Below are 17248 nucleotides of genomic sequence, written 5' to 3' on the forward strand. Positions count from 1 at the left end.
AAGAGCAGGGCAGTTCTTCCCATAATTAGGAGACAAAGATGCACGATTTAGGATTTTACATAATCAAGAGATACTCTCCCAAGCGGGAGCCCCTCTCACACAATCAGTGGATTAAGTATTGTTTATTCTGCGACAAGTAAACAATGAGGTGCTCCCTGCTCGGGGCTTTACATGAAAAAGCAGTACTGGGGGAGACAATGTGGGGTGTCTTTTCATCTGACTTTGAACAGCTAACCCTGTGATTTGAAGTTGTTCATTTAACAGTATCTGGAAGGGTAATGGCCCACCCTGTAAATTAGCTGCTCTCATACTGACTCGGGGGCTGCCAGCCAGCCTTACCTTTTCTGCTACTTAGCAGAGGGGGGCCGGGACAGACAGACGCTGTGGAGGCGAGAGGCTGTATTTACACAACAGCACTACAATGGCAGGATTAAAGGACCACAAGGAAGCCAGGCAGAAGCTCCTGCACACCCCGGCACTTTCCTACTGCTGGGGATGCATCCCTGAAGGCAGGCTGGTACCCCCATCGAGGCAGTGCACACTGCTGCATCGCTCCAGAGCCAATGTCTGCAATCATTTCTACACTAACTACTGGGGCAGCAGAAAGGAGTCGGATGTTTGCCCTGTGGATCCCCGCAGACCGAGGATCACTTCTTTTTGGTCATGACAAAACAGCCTGTGCTGGGTTACCTAAAGCGGTAGCTGCAAACCAAGTGCCAGACCCAGAGCATCTGGTTCTGGAATGCACAACATCTGATACCAGCCTCACAGAAGTCCTAATCAAGTGACTCTGCTTTTACAATATTGGCCATAAAAAGCGACTGAGCGTGTTCTGCTCTCTGCTCATAACAGAGCTGCCACACTTTTTTGTTTGTTTGAACTTTGTTTAAGGAGAATTCTTCCTCCTTGTCTTCTATAAAAAGGAAACACCAGATTTGATGAATCTTTCTAACATTTTGCAGTTTGTACCCCACCACAAGCGCGCCCATACGCGGCCCTCCTGCTCTGACACTTTAGCAAAATATTCTTTTCTTCGCATCTTTCACTCAAAAAACATCCTTAAGCCTCACCAAGAGGAATCACTTCAGTCACATGAACTCAGGACTGAGAATGACGCGCTACATTGAATGCATCCTGTTAAATCCTACAAACAGCCTTGCAGAACCTTGGGACTCAGGGGATTACAGCCCCTGCCTGTCAAGGATTTTAACCCATTTCCTTTGGGATGAAAGAGTCACCTTAACAGCAGCCCAGACTGCTCTGCTTACCAGAGGATTTTCTGCTAGGTTGGGCCAAGCAGACAGTGCCATTTGACTTGTCTAGACTAGGACAAAAGGTGTATTTTAAACCAGATAGGCAGGGCAAGTTGTGTTTGAATATGTTAGCTGACCAGGGAGAACCACAGCTTCCTTGTCCTGCCCTATCTCCACTGACATGTCTTAAATTGCTAAAGCAAATGTTTGACAAAAAAAACCTTACCATGGTCTAGACAAGCCCACAAGCCCAGCACCAGCCTCAACACATGCCCACAGAGCTTGACAATCATGGCTTTGATTTAGGGACACATTTTAGTCTTTGTTGCTCAACACAATCAAGGGTAGCACAATCCATTTCAGGAGAATATTAAGCATAAGCAAGTCTCCTAATCCTAGAGAAAGAGTTGCATGAAGAGGAACAGCATGTTTGCACACCCAGTGCATCTTTCTGCCTTGCTGCAGCAGACTGCAAAGCTGCCAAGCTAGAAGGGTATCTATTCTGTTATCTTTTATCCAACACTCAAAGAAAGATGATCCACCTCTCCACTCAGGCCCACAGCATATAACTTTGCAAAGAGGTCATATCTTCATAGAAGCTTCAAAATGAGACTAATGCCAGGATAAGCCTAATATGACAGCCACTTTCTCTAAAGCGTAAAGTATATAGCAAAATTATCTCAGACTCCATTTTGGGTGGAGTTGCAGAGCTCTTACCAGAGAACAACTGTTTCAGTTTTGCTCTATAATTAAAATTTACTTCATTTACTTCAGAAACAGCAAACTCCATTTAATTAACCACTCTTTGCTGGACCAAGTTTAAGAAAAAGCTTTCCAACTCCTTTCCCCAATAATTACAGCACTTACAATGCCTTTAAAAATGGTTTTATATATTTAACAAGGTTTTCTAATTTAAAAAAAAAATGGAAAATTTAATAGAATTAATCCCATTTAATAAAATGGGATGGCTTTGCTCCCTGCCATTCTATTAAGAAACTGTATTCAAGAGTGAGTATTGACCCTTCAAGATGCTGAATTCTGCACCCTTCCAAAAAGATCATTAGAGTCCAATGTCCCCAAATAAGCTTAAAACATTGACAAACTTCTGCAGACGGACAATCTCCTTTTCTAAACCAGCAGCTTTTCTACATGTTTAAACTAGACTGAGAATCTCTCTTTTATATCTTCATGTATCTGGATCTACATTTTTCTATGGTAAAAAACTGGAAATAAAAAAGTGTCAGGGGTCCCAGGGGCAAGTACTTGAACCAAAACACAACACCCAAGCACCTTCCCAAATACTTAATAACTAATTTTTCCTTGTTAAGAGAAACTGATTTAAGCCAAAATCCACACAATTCTCTAACCTCAACAGCCAGAAAAGCATAACATTTTACTGAGTTTCTGGTTCCAGACTTTCACATTCACTCACTCCCACAACACACAACTGTCGTGGTTTAGGCCTTCCTTCTTCTCCCCAAGCGGAATCATCTCATAGGTTGGTACCTGAACACTTCTATCAAGTTTTGCTTCATGTTTTAAGCATCTTTAGTTTAAGTTGTTAAAATTCTGCAATGTTGGCATTTTACAGTTTTGTGTAACAACAGTGATGGGTTTGGAGGGGAAGAAGGAGTGCTTTAATTCCTTCTAAAAACTTTCCCAGCTATTAAGTGGAAAGACTTTCTGTACTTGCAAAAATTAGTAACATTAAGCCCTACAGCACCCCGGTGACATAAGATGAGGCAGAAACATTTAAAAACCTGTTCAAAATCACAAAGCGGGGCAGTTAACAGTGCAGAGGGCTGAATGGCTCCCACCCCTCCCCAGCAAGCTCCCTCAGGCCATTTGGTGACTAGAAACACTCTCAAGACTATTTCTTACCTCAGCGAATTATCTGGATGTGTCTCCATGTGGGACTCCAGCCCATACTTGCAAAAAAAATCTTTGAAACACACTGGACAATGATAAACTTCCTCCTCAGCCTTCTTATCCCCGTCACCAGAGTGACCATCCTCGACAACCTTCAGAGAGAGGGAAACAAACCTCATTAAACCAAATTTTAAGCAACAAACCAAACATACAATCTATTTGAAGTCCTTCTCTTAAAAACAAAGCAGTGGGCTTCAGCCGTAACCTTGCTGTAGGTGACCAGAAATTACTCATTGCGGCAATAGAGAGAGAGTGAGCGACAGAGCTTCCGTGTGTGTGTGAGAACATGCATGATGGAAAAGGAGGCTCAGTAAGAGATTAAGTGTGTGACTAAGTCACAGATATACCAGTTCTAATGAGAAACTGCGATTTGAACAACTTATAAACCCGTCTGTTTATATACCACTGAACTAGCATTCCTCCCCCTTCAGAAAACCAGGCGAGCTGTCAGCCTCGATTATTTATGCCATTGAGGTACTGCCAACTCCTAACTCAAGTGGTCCAAGGAAAAGCAATGAACTTCTGCGTGTTTTCTACAGCCCTCTTCTGATTACAGGCAGAAAAGCATGTACAGAAACAAGGGATACTGAGCTAAATGGAACTGCTACTAGCTTGCCATTTAGAGATAGTAAGTGGGAAAGGGTTGAGTTAAGTTTGGCAGCCACCATACATTTTGTATAAATGACTGAAATGCACGAAATTATGTCATAAACAAAACCCTAATGGAAATGTCTAGCCTTCAAATAAATATTTTCTGGTTGCTCTTGCAACTCCAATAATGCAGGATTATGCTACTGTGAAAGGGAAATGTACTGCAGATACTTTTTTTTTTCCTCCAGATCAAGACAAAAACAGACTTAAGCTGTTGCTGCTTTTGAAGTAAACACTGTTTTTTTAGACATTCAAATCGCTATCCTGCAAGACTGCTATGAAGTAAATGGGAGAAAAAACAACTAGGGGAGAAGCTGCAGTAGCAAAAGAATAATTCATCCGCTTGTCATCCAACTTTAATTATCTAATATAAATCATAAGCAAACCCAAAAATTTAAACAATAAAGAATTAAAAAACCTGAATTCTTTCAATCTTTGAAATTAGAAATTAATTTTCTATCTCAGACTACAGTGTTGGCTACACAGGAAAAGCATAGCATCCTAAAATATATACAGGGCTGTATCAAGACCACGTTTTAATATTTCTATGCTGACTGCATGAACACAACAGCTGACATTTTAGGAGGTAGCCAGGAAAGCGTTTTGCTTCATGCCCCGTAAAGAACCTTTTTTGCAGGTGTCCTCTCCTCTCTGTCCATCTCAGCATCATGACTAAACTTCCGTTTCGAAGATAATCTCCTGCGCTTTAGCGGCGACGGGGGAGTTGTGCTTGCTGTGCTGTTCGGATCCTTCTCGTGAATCTTCATGTGCCTGAGCAGGAGGAGAAAGAAGACACTGTCAACAGGCAGACTGGGGTGGAAAGACCACGTAAATTTTAATGCCAACACCACTTCTAAGGTTTGCCTTTAAAGGATACCAGCAGAGATCCCATAAACCAGACTGCGCTTCTAAAAGACAGCTGGGGCACATGTGATCCAGCATGGGCCCTTTGCAGCACCCGGGACCATGCAGGGCCATGGCAGGGAGCCCAGCAGCTCTCCCCCATGGTCCGACCCACAGCATACCACTTGCCCCACTACTGCCCGGCCCCATGAGCATTGTGCCCATCCCCCATCATCCAAGAGCCCCTGCTTCTGCCTAATCCTGCACAGTGATCTACAGGCCCGGCCACCCAGTCTTGTGGTGGCCTACTAAGTAAAAGCTTGCAGCTTAGCATCCTCTGCTCTCAGTGCAAAAAACACGCCCCATCTTCAGCTGGCTCTCCTTTTCTACTTTCCGAGAGTAGCCCAAATGGATCAGTATATGCCGAGGTCTGAGCAACACTTCTTAAATACATTTGTTTCTCGTCTCATCCTTAATACACTGGTGCACCCCAATATCGAATTTCAACTGCAACTTTGAAGTCAAGATATATCTGGTAACACTGTTAAGCTGGGGCAGGTTTGGCTTGCAAAACTCCATATTGCCAAAGCATGTTCACAAACCTGCTTTCCCAGGAAAACAACTATTTCTTGTCACAAAGGCAGGGGAAAATGGAGAGGGAGAAAATGGCTCAGGAAGCAATCTCATGAATATCTGTATACCTGACCCGCTTGCCTCTTGGTTTTCCATATCTGCAACCTGAGGAAGACACTGTGCTCTAGTCCTGGGGTATTGCTCCCACACTTCTTTTACTGAGTACTAAAAGCTCAAATTGTAAATTTTCTTTGTTTTAAAAAGTGCAGGGCCTTTAGCCTCACTTCAAATTTATAGTCCTTTTGAAAAAAATCAAGCTTGGGCTACTACGTGCAATGGAAATTTTTGCTTCTAATAGGCAGAAACGGGAGTGCAGGAGAGAGCTGCCTTATGTCTGTATGACTGACTCCAAAGCAGCACAAGAGAGACAATGTTAATGGCATTTGGGCACATCCTTCAGAAGTCACACCCCCAACTCGGCTCAGGACCGTGCCATTTAACTTCACTGCACGCTATCATGTTCAAACATGAGAGAATGTTGTAACCTAGACGAGTCTCGTATGTCCTCATAACTGCTTGGGTGCTATGACATAAAATCCATTTTAGTTTTGGATGCTAAGGGCACGATGCTTCAACATAATGCACTGGACCAAACTGACCCAGGGGCAGACTCTGCTGGAGCTGCTGGGAGGACTGTCTCCTCACACAATGCATTTTTTAACATTACCTTTCACAATCTCTCAACCTTTTTTTTTTTTTTTGTTAAAGGTCTCAAACTACAGGCACACTTCTGAGGGTGTTATGCGGGAACAGCCTCAAGTCAAAAGCACCACATGTACCAGAATTGATGCAAGATTAGAATGGCTGTTCAGCTACTGCCTGCTTTCAACACCTGGAAAGGCTGGCATTGCTCAGAGGACCAGGTCCACATGAGGAAAAACGTGGCTTCCTCAGTCCCCCAGTAACCCTCACTGGTCACAAAATGGATGGACATTGGTGACATTTGTCAGTCACACTGTGAGAGGTTCAAGGAGGAGAGAGCACCTGTGTGCAGATGTGCCCAGCAGGTTGGGCACAGCATCACAGAAACAATGCTGAATTTGTCTGACCTCTTTCCCTGCCGATTGCCCAACTGGGAGCAGAAGGAAGGCTGATGCTCCAAGGGTTTTGCTCTCTCCAGGTTCCACAAGACCCTGGGAGAAACCAGAGCGCTAACACAGCCTCCGGAGTGCAGAGCACTCCCCTGCCTCGGCCCTCTGGTAGCCCTGCTACACCGAAGCTAACATTTATCTGCATGAATCCAGTGCTACCTGGTCTCACAAAATCTGCAGGGAAGGCATCTACAGGTATTGTACTGCCTCATTGCCTTTATTCTTTTTTTGGTCTTTTTTTTTTTTCCCCTCTTATGGCACTGATCTAACTTCTTGTGCTAGCTAAGTCAGTCCTAGAGCTTCCTACGGGTGGTAAACCAACAGTGTGAGGAGCAGTTGCCTGTATTCACGCAAGAATAAGGGAGAAGAAATCAGTTATTTGTTCAAAGGGTTTCTGTCCACAATGGTTGAAGATAAAACTCGAAAAGTATCTTGGAACAACAAAACATAGTATTCCATTGCACAGGCAAAGCAAAACCTAGAAGGTGGTTTGTTGGTCTTTTTTTTTTTTTTTTTTTTTGGTAAAGACTGCTTTCCAGTTTCATTGAGCTCCTGAAAGTGAGACAGAGGCTTTTGCATGTGCCTGTCTGTCCCCCTGCCCCAGACACACACACATGGCCTGCATGTTTAACCTTCTGGCAGCTTGGCTGATGCATGGCTAATATTACTTGTCCAGCTACTTTTCAGAGGGCTAGAGAGCACACGCAGCCAAGCTAAATCACATTCACCCACAAAACAAACAAATGACAAAAAAAAAAACCTGCTATGTGTGAAGCGTGGGACTTTTTGTTCCTATTTTCTTCTAAAGTCTCCTTTCTGCCAGTAACAAGTATGCAGAACTCCTGGTTAGTAGTTACCCATGCAAAACAGCTTCCTCAGCACTGAGTTCTTTCCTCCTGCTGTTTGTCCACCTGTTGAACTCTGCCTGTTTCAATGGAGCTAGTCCTACTTGAGAGGGGCGCGATGGCACATCCACAGTGTACCAACATGAGAAGCTGTTGAGACCTCCAGGTCAGTGCCAGTCCAACCTGGTACCTCTGCCTGGCATGACGTAATGCACGCAAACATACAGTCTCCTGCAAATCCCAAAAGCCGTCTAGCCATGTTTGCAATATAATATATGCTGGTTAGGCAGGGCTTGCTAATGTGGGTGCAGCACCACAGTGAGAGGGCTCTGCTATGTCTAGTATCAAAGTCATCGCCTGCCCCCAGCTTGCAGTTCTCCTTCCTGCAACTTGCGTGCTTCTGCCATGCCCTAAAAGCAAGAGCAGAATCCGTACCCACAGCAAGGAATGTGGTAATCCCTTCATGTTTTAGTTTTGCATATTTGAAAGGAAGCAGCCTGAGCTATTGAGCTATAAACAGGAAGACACCCTGACTGCACCTTTGACTTTTACTGCGTAGGTCAAATATCACAGCCGCTGTGATAGCTCTCTACGTGTGATCATTAAGGGAAAAGGAAAAATCCGAAACCAAAGCAGCAGGTTCCAGAGTTCTCAGGGAGAGTCGCAACCTGTCCACATTACAGCCAGTAGAATTGTGCCTTTGGCAGGTTAAGCAAGTTTCACTACATCAAATCAAGGGTGGAGAGGAAAAAGATTACTAGAGCTACAGCCCAAGATAAGCGGGAAGATAACGCTGAGCAGTACAAAGGATAGACACAATCTTCATCTCTTTTCCTTTGCAATGTGGATGTCATTCTGCCTCGAGAAAACATTCATCACCCAACTTGGGTTGAACTGCAGCAGATGCCAAGTCACATCCACATCCACAACCTTTCTTTTAAAGTTAAACACTCCCTTCACCAAGGTTTCTTTTACTTAAAAAGTTTCCTAACTATAATTAGGGGGGGGGGGGGGGATATTTGTGTTGCCTTATCCTCCTTTAGAAGAGTTTGCCTTGATTAGATCTTATATGTAATGCTGAAAATGCTCGACCTCACTGTTTAGCCTGCCAAAATACAAGGAGAACAGGAACAAAGCTGTGCTTAGAAGTTATTTTCCCATTGTGACTATAACAACATATTTTGGCCTGACAACACTGGCATACTTTGAATACGAAAGCCAGGCTCATAAGTCAGCCTGGCTTTCAGCATCTTACAACAATAAAGAAAAATGATATGACAGTCATCAGTTCCAAAAAATAAAGATAAACATTCAACACTTCAAGTGAGAATGTAGTGCAAAAAAAGGAGGGCAAAATAAGGACATGCACAGAAATGCTCATATTCAGCCACAGATGCAGGTTACAGTAACATGTGCCAGCAGCTCCGAAGTGACCACTACTGCAGCTCAGAAGAGAGCCAGAGCCACACAGAGGATGAAACTTGGCTTTTTGTTCTCATTTAAATCAATGAATTGTGGCTCTGAGCCATCCTACAGAGCAACCAAAGAACAGCAGACAAGCTTGGGAAGGTACAGAGCCCTGAAACCTGCACTTCATATGGTGGTTATTAGTCTCCATAGCACGCCTGCAAGTACACACACACACTTGGACAGTACTGAGGGTGGAACACTAAAACGCAACCACGATACACAGGATGAAAGGAAGGAGATAAAAATTTGAGCTTAATACTAGGGAGGACTCCCTTGCACTAAGTGCTAGCTAGCCTTGATTAACCTCTCAGAGAAAGTGGTAGAACTCTATTTAAAATGAGACCAGAGAGCCAGAAGAATTTGCAAAGAATAATCCTGAAATGGAAGGAGGAAATTAAGTCTTTCCCAAACAAGGTCTGATCCGCCTCTGAACTAAACTCTTAACGTTTAAGAACTGCTATGCAAAAATGCAGATAACTTGGTACACACTATGCTTTTCGCAGCACAGCTGTACGTGAAAAAGCTCTCCTCATAATCTCTTCCCTCCCTCTCCCACAAGGAATTTCACAGGTGAGCCAAGAGGATCCAACTGTGCTCCGACTGTGTGCCAGTCGGCCCTCTCAACAAAATCACATTTTTCAAGTGCCTGACTGCCTTTCATTCCATCCTCCCCATGAGAATCACCTTCCGCTTCCCCTCTTCTGCCACAACTCTCCTCTCCCCCCAACAGTCACGTGAACAGGATGACTAAGATGATACTGCACAAATAATTCCCCCAGCTTCTTTCCTTCTTTTTTTTTTTCTTTTTCAAAACAAATGGGCAGAAAAAGTTTTCAGCCCCACACTGTAATGCAGATTTCAGAAGGGTGAATATTCCACCAGAACAGTAGCAAGTGAATACTTTGCTACTTTTCATCGAAGAAGAGACTTTTGTAAAAATAAACAAATGCAGAACTCAAGTGCCTTACTCCTTTTTTCTCCCTGTGGATGGTGTTGGATCAGTGCCTAAGGGAGGTGACTCATAGGACGGGGAAAAAAAGGGAAAAAAAAGAGCATGTGTCCTAGTGAAGTGACATGCATCTCCTGCTGGTCACATCCCAGTCTTTACTGCATCTCCAAAAAGGGCTGCTGTATTTTCTTAATGCTGAGAGGATTTGCATGTTGATCATATAAGCCTTCTGGAGGTCTCGAAACAGGGCAGCCTACAGCTTCAATGCCAAAACCAGAACGTGGGCAGGTTTTGACTGGCTGGCTCAAGGCTAGAACGAGGAGTCAAAGCATCCTGAAAGAGGCAACTGCAAGACGCAGCTGCTCCCAGCTCCGGGTCCCACTGAATTATGAACAAAACCAGGAGCTCCTGCTTTGCATGCAGATAACCTGATCAGCACCACTTTGGCTCTTGGAAAGGAAGCATCGCTCAGCATGCGTGGGAATCCTTCACCTTGAACTCTGGGGAGAAAAACCACACCATAGCTGCACCCTGGGTTTCCACGGCTGCTGATGTACTGCTCCACATCCGTAAGAGAAAAGGCCTGCCTGGCTCAGAGACCTGGGCAAAAGTAAGGTGTGGAACAAAAGGGTGGATCTGCAGCCTCTGAGCAGGGTCCAGGGTTAAGCCTCTCCCTATGGCAGCACAAGCATTGCTGGCTTTCACTCAAGAGAGGTTTATGCCAGGTAGGTCTGATTAGAAGGAGCAGCATGTCCAGAGGGGGAGCAGCAAGCAATTTCACTGAGGCCTGGTTGGGAAAGTCCCAGCATCTAAATCAAGATTAATTCTTGAGTGCAAGATCCAGTGCATGTATAAACACCCTCCTCCTCCCTCACGTCTCCATGCCTGTGGAAACGCAGTGGGGAGGCCAATGAATCCGGGCATTATCAGTCCAGAGAGATCATCTGACAGTATCAAGTTCAGGTTCTGGCTTCATATCCCACATATTATTCTAAGTTTCTCCACTTTACCACTAAATGTACCCTATACTCTACTGTACTGTACATCGCTGTTCCTCATCTCCCTCGTGATTTCTGAGCAGTTTGGTATCAAAATCAAGGGGATGATCCTCACACATCTGATGCTTATCTAAAGACAAGGGAGCCACACGTGCAACCCTTCAGAGAGTAAGAATAAAAATCAGTGGTTTCCATCCTTCATGTTATTTAAAACATTCTTTTTCCTCCAATGTAAAGAGTTACTCAAGTTCACCAAGCCAGTCTGGGAAGGACTGAGCTGGTCAGATGCCCTGAGTACACTGTAGCTGATACAATTGCTTTACCTCTTCCACTGTTTTCTTCCCTGAGATCTTGCTACCTTCAAATAACAGTAAATAACCTCTAAAGAATAAAAAAAAATGCTTTCAGTAATTTACAGTAAAGAAAAAGAATGCCCGTCATTCAGAACATGACCAAATATCTCTGTTTAAAGACAAAAAATAATTCTGCTTTGTCTAAGCTTTAACTTCGTGCCACCGTATCAGAACCAACAAGAGTACAGGATGCATCCAAGATAGGTTCAAATTTGGACCATGACGTTCTTCAGGCCCCATGGAAAGAAAAATTGCTCACACAGTAAGACAAGACAGCCTTCAAAATTACACTGATAACATCTCTTTTGAGAGATTTCTAGGTCACGTCATCTTTGTCACTGTTTTTGTTTCATTCTGCTTAACAAATGTTACTTCAGCCCAAATTGTCTAGAAACGTAGGAAAACACAGGGAACTCCTCTTCAAAGCTTCTACCGCTTGACACGCATGGGAAATAAATCCTAAACAAACAGAAAGTGAAGCAGTAGCATTTTTAGCAGCAATCACTTAATATACTGCTGCTAACCCTGTCCTTAAGAGTCTCGTGAATATGACTAGAACTTAAGTCAAAAGTGCAGTAACATTATATCCTTGGGTTAAAGAGTTTAGTCAGTTTGGTTGTTAAAACATGTAGAGAATCTGTATTGACAATGTATTTCCAGTGCTAATTACCAACATCACCCACTTAAGAGAGCAATCCACTCAACCCTTGCCAGTTGTAATCACAGGAACCAGAAAAATGCAGGTAATTTTGCAAATCAGACACAATCTGTACTCAGACCAGTTTCTGTTTGTCTTTTCTTCCTGGGTTGTTTGCTATTTGTATCCTCAGAAAAACCCGAAAATGACCCAAAAAGCCCTCAGACACACATGCACACTTCACAACAAGTCAAGAGACATTCAAATACCTAAAAACCAACCAGCTGGGAAACACCTTCTTACAACCGTGAAGCAATCTCAAAACAAACTTCAAGTACCACCAAATATTGTAGTGGTAACCAGTGTTGAACACTAGCATAGGATAAACCAAACAAAGCTGAACAGCAAGAAATTTCCACGGCTATGCTAACAAGAAAGCCATTGCAACGCATGCACTGAAAGAGCAGGGTGGGGTGAACGGGTCCCGGGAAGGATCAGATTGGGAAGCACTGACTCATTTTAGCCACATGTCTGCAACCAGGCACAGCAGGAGATCCCCCAGCTAGCGCTCCCCACAGCACCCTGGCGCTGCGATCTTGCCAGCACTGCAGCACAGCTCATTATCCTCATGGAGGCCCCACCGCTTATTAGCTCTGTCTATCAGGGCTAATACGGCCCCGGCGAGGCTCCCCGCATAGCAGCATGCAGCGGCATGTGGGTGTAAGCAGCCCCCCCGGCGTCCCCCCAGGAACTGCTGCAGCCCATGGTGCCACACAGACGTGCCATAAGCATCCCCCCAAGTTTAGTGCAGGCTGCGGCGCTGTCTATCTGCCTGCACAATGAGGTTCTCCCAGCAAAGCAAAAACAGCCTTACAGCGGGGCGGCAGACAGCATCATTAGGATGACATGAGCATTATTATTTAGATCCACCAAGACTAGCTGAGTGCGCTAAGGCTGCAAAAGCCACCTGTGATTATGTTCAAATGACAGATTAGAAATCCCTTTTCAGTGCTAGCAGGACAGTCTGCAAAGTTAACCAGTGCCATGCAGCTGCCAATACATGATACCTAAGGATATACGATACACACACATGCACACAAAGCATTTTGTATTTTTAACCTAGAATAAAATTTTGCTTTGCTGTGAATAAAGGCAAGTTGTAAGCATGAGTGAGAGGAAAGATACTGATCTACAAATCCAACCGGGCCGGGGGGGGGGGGGTGGGGGGGAGTGTACCATTTCTGAATAATTATGCTGTATTCACAGATATTTAAGCAACTACTTGCTACGCAGAATCAGCAAGTTCAAACAGGCCGAGATTGATACAACTGCATTCCCAGCTTGGCTCAAAGTTACTCCTGTTCCCTACCAGCAGCGTTGTCAGAACACCTCAAAGAAAAAAAAAAAAAGAAAAAAAAAGAGACAAATATTTGCCTGATGATGCTGTGACAGGGAAATGATTCAAACCATGCCTCCAAAGCAAAGCTTCCCAAAGGACAGCAAAAGAAAGCATTCACTTGCAGTTTGCATCAACCCTTGCATAAGGGAGGGCAAAAGAGGAGGGAAATGCAGCGCGAGCTTCCCACTCACTTCACCAAACTGCCTGCCCGCAGCCTGCGTTAAATTCAGAGCAGACCTACAAGAACAATGCCAAATACTGCAAGGAGACTTCCAAGCCATAAGAAACTCTTTCATAAGGGACAGTACTAAACAAGATCCCTTTGAGGCCTGTGTGCTTCTTTAAGCTTGGAGACAAAAGTTTATTAACAACAATAAAATTAAGCAGGAATAAGATATTTTTTTTAATGTACCAAAAACCTGGCCTGGGACATTCTGAACTGGTCTTCTCTTTCATCTTTTTGGAAATCCGTGGTTTTCAGGCAAGTCCTTTAGTTATCATGGCATATAACCTTAGTCAATGACTTCACTGTTGATTTTTTAGGCAACTTCATGTTTAAAGAAAACAAATATTATTAGATAGTAAGGACAATTAAAGCAGTTTTAAATTTTAACATCAGGAAAAAAAAGAAGAGAAAGAGAGGGAAAAAATTAGAGAAAGAGTATCAGAAGGGGAAAAAGTTTTATCCTTAAGAGCAAACACAGTCGAAGAAGTGCCAGGTACGTCCTGTCTCCCCCCTAAAACTGCACCCTTTTACCAATCAAGCAAAATAAGCCCCAGCTACTTCCCAGAACCAGGCAAAGCCCTCGTGCAATTGCCTCCCTCTCACACGCCGCTGTTGAGCAATCCTCATGGCACACAGCACAGAACAACGTGCTGCGTCACACAGCTCAAGGAGGAAAAAATAGATGGTCACAGCAACGCTGGGGACGCTGCGCAGATGGAGCCGAATACCTCCCCCCGGCACACACATGCACACACATGCATGCATGCAAGGAAGCTGCACTAGATAAGAGAAGCACATCTTCGTTGAAGCAGGGTCTCCGCATCACCCCGATATCAGCAGTCACCAAGTAACACGAGGGGCAAGGAAGTAAGGGGTTATCACTGAGAACACAGAAGCTGTGCAAACTTTTCCCAGCACCGAGGACGGCATCCTAGCAAAAGAGTTTTCACGTGCTCAGCCCATTTCCTCTCCTGTTCCTGAACATGTGGTCCTCCTTCCTCACCAGCAGTGATCTCACAGAATTCCCCTGCCGAGCAGAGAAGCACTAGGAAAAGGTTTCACGTCTTGTTACATGCCTGTTTAGTCAAGTGCAGTAGCTGGAAACAGAAGTCCCCACATGACTTGTGCTACTTTACAGCAGTTTGGAAACTTTTGCCCTCAAGTGAAATTAATTTTGGTGCAGTCCATAGGCAATATGGATTGCCTTACTCTCTTTACCCTCTGTTTGAAACAACACATTGAGACAGCTTGATGTCAAAAACGAGCCACACAAAAGCTGTATGCCTCTTCTGTTTTATGACATCTTTCCACATGAAGCACTGGAGAGCTGATTCTGAGAATTTACCGAAAAATCACTGAGAGTGTTTAGAGAACTTCAGCTAAGAGAGCAGCCTGAAGAACTCAGCATATCTATGGATGCCCTTAAGAAAATGAAAGCCGTATTTGCATATTGTGTGCTATTTACCAGTTGTATAATGGCACTACTACTTTACAGACCGTGTCTTTGCCTACGCTGTGTGCACCATGCAGGTGAGCATCATGGCCAAAAACCCGAGTGAAAGGCCCTGGCTAAACCCAGACACCAAGACTCCCCTCACTGTTCTTTACAGCTTGATTAGTTTCCCCAAATGCTGACAATCTACTGTTAATGAATAGCTTATTTTTAAAAGAGGGGAGAAAAGAAAGAGGAAAAAAAACCTACTGACCCTGAGAAGGTGTACCTTCTGCAGTTTGCTGGTTCCAGCATGCTGAACTGGAACAGGTTGAGCAGGTTAGATACTGGGGAGAGAAAAGGTAAAGCTGGAAGACATACATTAAAGGTGGAACGACAGCAACCACAAATGCAGTCCGAGATAGACTTTTTCCTCATTCTCGTTGGTACTTGGCCCAGGAGTCTTTTCAGACAACAGGAGGAACAGAGCGAACACACATACATTAGAGAAGTGATGCAAGTATTTCTGACGTGCACACACAACAGGCTGAGCAAAGATTACCTTAACATACAAACTCTCCCAGCAAACTTTCTCACCACCAGCATTTTCTACACCGAATCACCCAACTGAAGTATACAAGCTAGAAGACAAACCACAAACCGAAATGCCAACAAAACGTGTTACTTGTTAACCTTGAGAGCTAACATCTCTGCAAGAATCACCTTAAGGTCAGGCTTATGGCACAGGACTAAAAGCACCTCAACTCCCTGCAAAGATCACCTGGATTTTCTAGTGCTTACTAAGTTAAGACTTGTATTTATTTTGTAGCTCTTCAAGGTGAGAAGGGGAGGTAACATCCCTGAGAATACTAAACCTTCAGAGAAGGTGATGTTCCTGAAAGGGTACTTATGCGGAAAGATCAAGGTCTTGCGCTGCTGTGTGCTCTGCAACTAGAGTCTAATCTGTCAAGTGGCTTGTGCTCATTTGAACTGTGACATGGGTAACAAAGCAGCACTAAGCTACGCTCAATACGCTCTGTTATACGGAGATTTATGTTACTGCCCGTGAGGTGGGTGGTATTACTCTGCTACGTCAGACCACCTTCCCCTCCACTCAAGTCACATCAGAAACCTAAACTTACTGAGAGCAGCATGTCCCCTTTCCCTGCGGAAAAACAAAACATAAAAATCTACAACCTTACAAAGCACAAGATCAGACTTAGCTATTACTTAAAGGCAACACACACAAAACCTAGGACTGATAAGCACACTGAAGTCTTTCTTATGTTTAGGTACTGAAGAGCTCTGGAGATGCAAGTACAACTTTCCTCATTGTGTATGCTTCGGTTCTCGAGAACAATGGAGCTAATTAAGGTCAGCGTATAAATCTTAACTCTGCACTTCCTTGCTTCGCTTGATTCTAATCAGATCTCAGCATTCGTGTTTTTGTGTTAACTTCCTTTGCTGTTCTTTAATGATAACTGAAGGGGAACACTGTCCAAGACTACAAGCAGCATGTAATACGACTGAAATCATGGCATCTCCTTTCGTCTGACAGCTCATAGAGGTACTGTGGCACAAGAGCTACTTCAGAGTCTCTTACCCCTGAAGATATTTTTTGGAGCACCCTATTTATGCCTCATGTTAATTAAATAAAAGTTTTATATAAAGTCTCCAAAAAAGATGACCAATCTACTCAGCAACACCAGGACAGACAAAAGTTTCTGCCTGGGACCATTAAAAATGCCGTAGTCTTCTAATTCCCATCAAAGACACAGAAAAACAGACTCTTATTGCTATACTGTTGTTGAAAAAGCCTGACCTTTTCCTTCTTTCTTTCTTTTTAAATCTTCTTCAAATATGGGGATCCCAGCAGAATACCAAACATTTACTCTGGATATATCTGCTGACGGGAGAGAGACCAAAAACCCTTCTCTCCACCTGTTTCCCCATCCTTATTTGCAAAATGTATTAGTGAAAATGTAAGAAACATTTTTAATTGCAAAGAAAACAGAAACAGCTATCACATCTCACCTGTTTCCCACAACTACAGTCATCAATTACTAGAAGCAGAAATTAGTCCTTTGTGTTCGTTATCCCTGCTCAAGAATTAGGGCACTTGCATTTGCTGAAGCTTATCTTTCACTAGCATGCTGACAGTGGTTAAATCATCCCCCCATGTATAAGGAATGGATTTGAAAGCCTGTAATACACCCTGCTTCTTCGTATTTAAGAGCACTGCCTACCAATTACTTCATTGAAATAAAAGCTCCTTAGGAGATGACCAAAGAGACATTTCTATTGTGCAAGACAATAAGAGAGGGCCTTTTCACACGCGTGAAGTGTCAGTCATTTTCAGCATGGCAAGTTCCTTGGCTATTTGTTTTTAGCTTCAAGATCTTGTATGTTCAGTTTTTCAAAGCCACCCAATGTTTAACACCAGATTTCCAGTAGGTGGTCTTAGCAAACCACCAGACACCAAACCATCTTGTAATAAGGCAGCTCCTGTCCTCTTCTGGAAAAAAAAAAGCAGCTCATC

General features: G+C 43.8%; 1 protein-coding gene across 1 annotated transcript in view; it reads right to left on the reverse strand.

Annotated features, from left to right (window-relative positions):
* RREB1 (ras responsive element binding protein 1) overlaps positions 1-17248 on the reverse strand; it is a 67937-nt gene that overhangs the window by 36878 nt on the left and 13811 nt on the right. The window contains exons 5-6 of the mRNA XM_082480018.1: positions 4460-4604; positions 3135-3274 (exon numbers count right to left, since the gene is read on the reverse strand). Coding sequence (XP_082336144.1) covers positions 3135-3274; positions 4460-4604 — 285 coding nt within the window. The remainder of the gene's footprint in view (positions 1-3134; positions 3275-4459; positions 4605-17248) is intronic.

Source organism: Vanellus vanellus, assembly GCF_965231255.1.
Source record: "Vanellus vanellus genome assembly, chromosome: 2".
NCBI classification, from domain to species: domain Eukaryota; kingdom Metazoa; phylum Chordata; class Aves; order Charadriiformes; family Charadriidae; genus Vanellus; species Vanellus vanellus.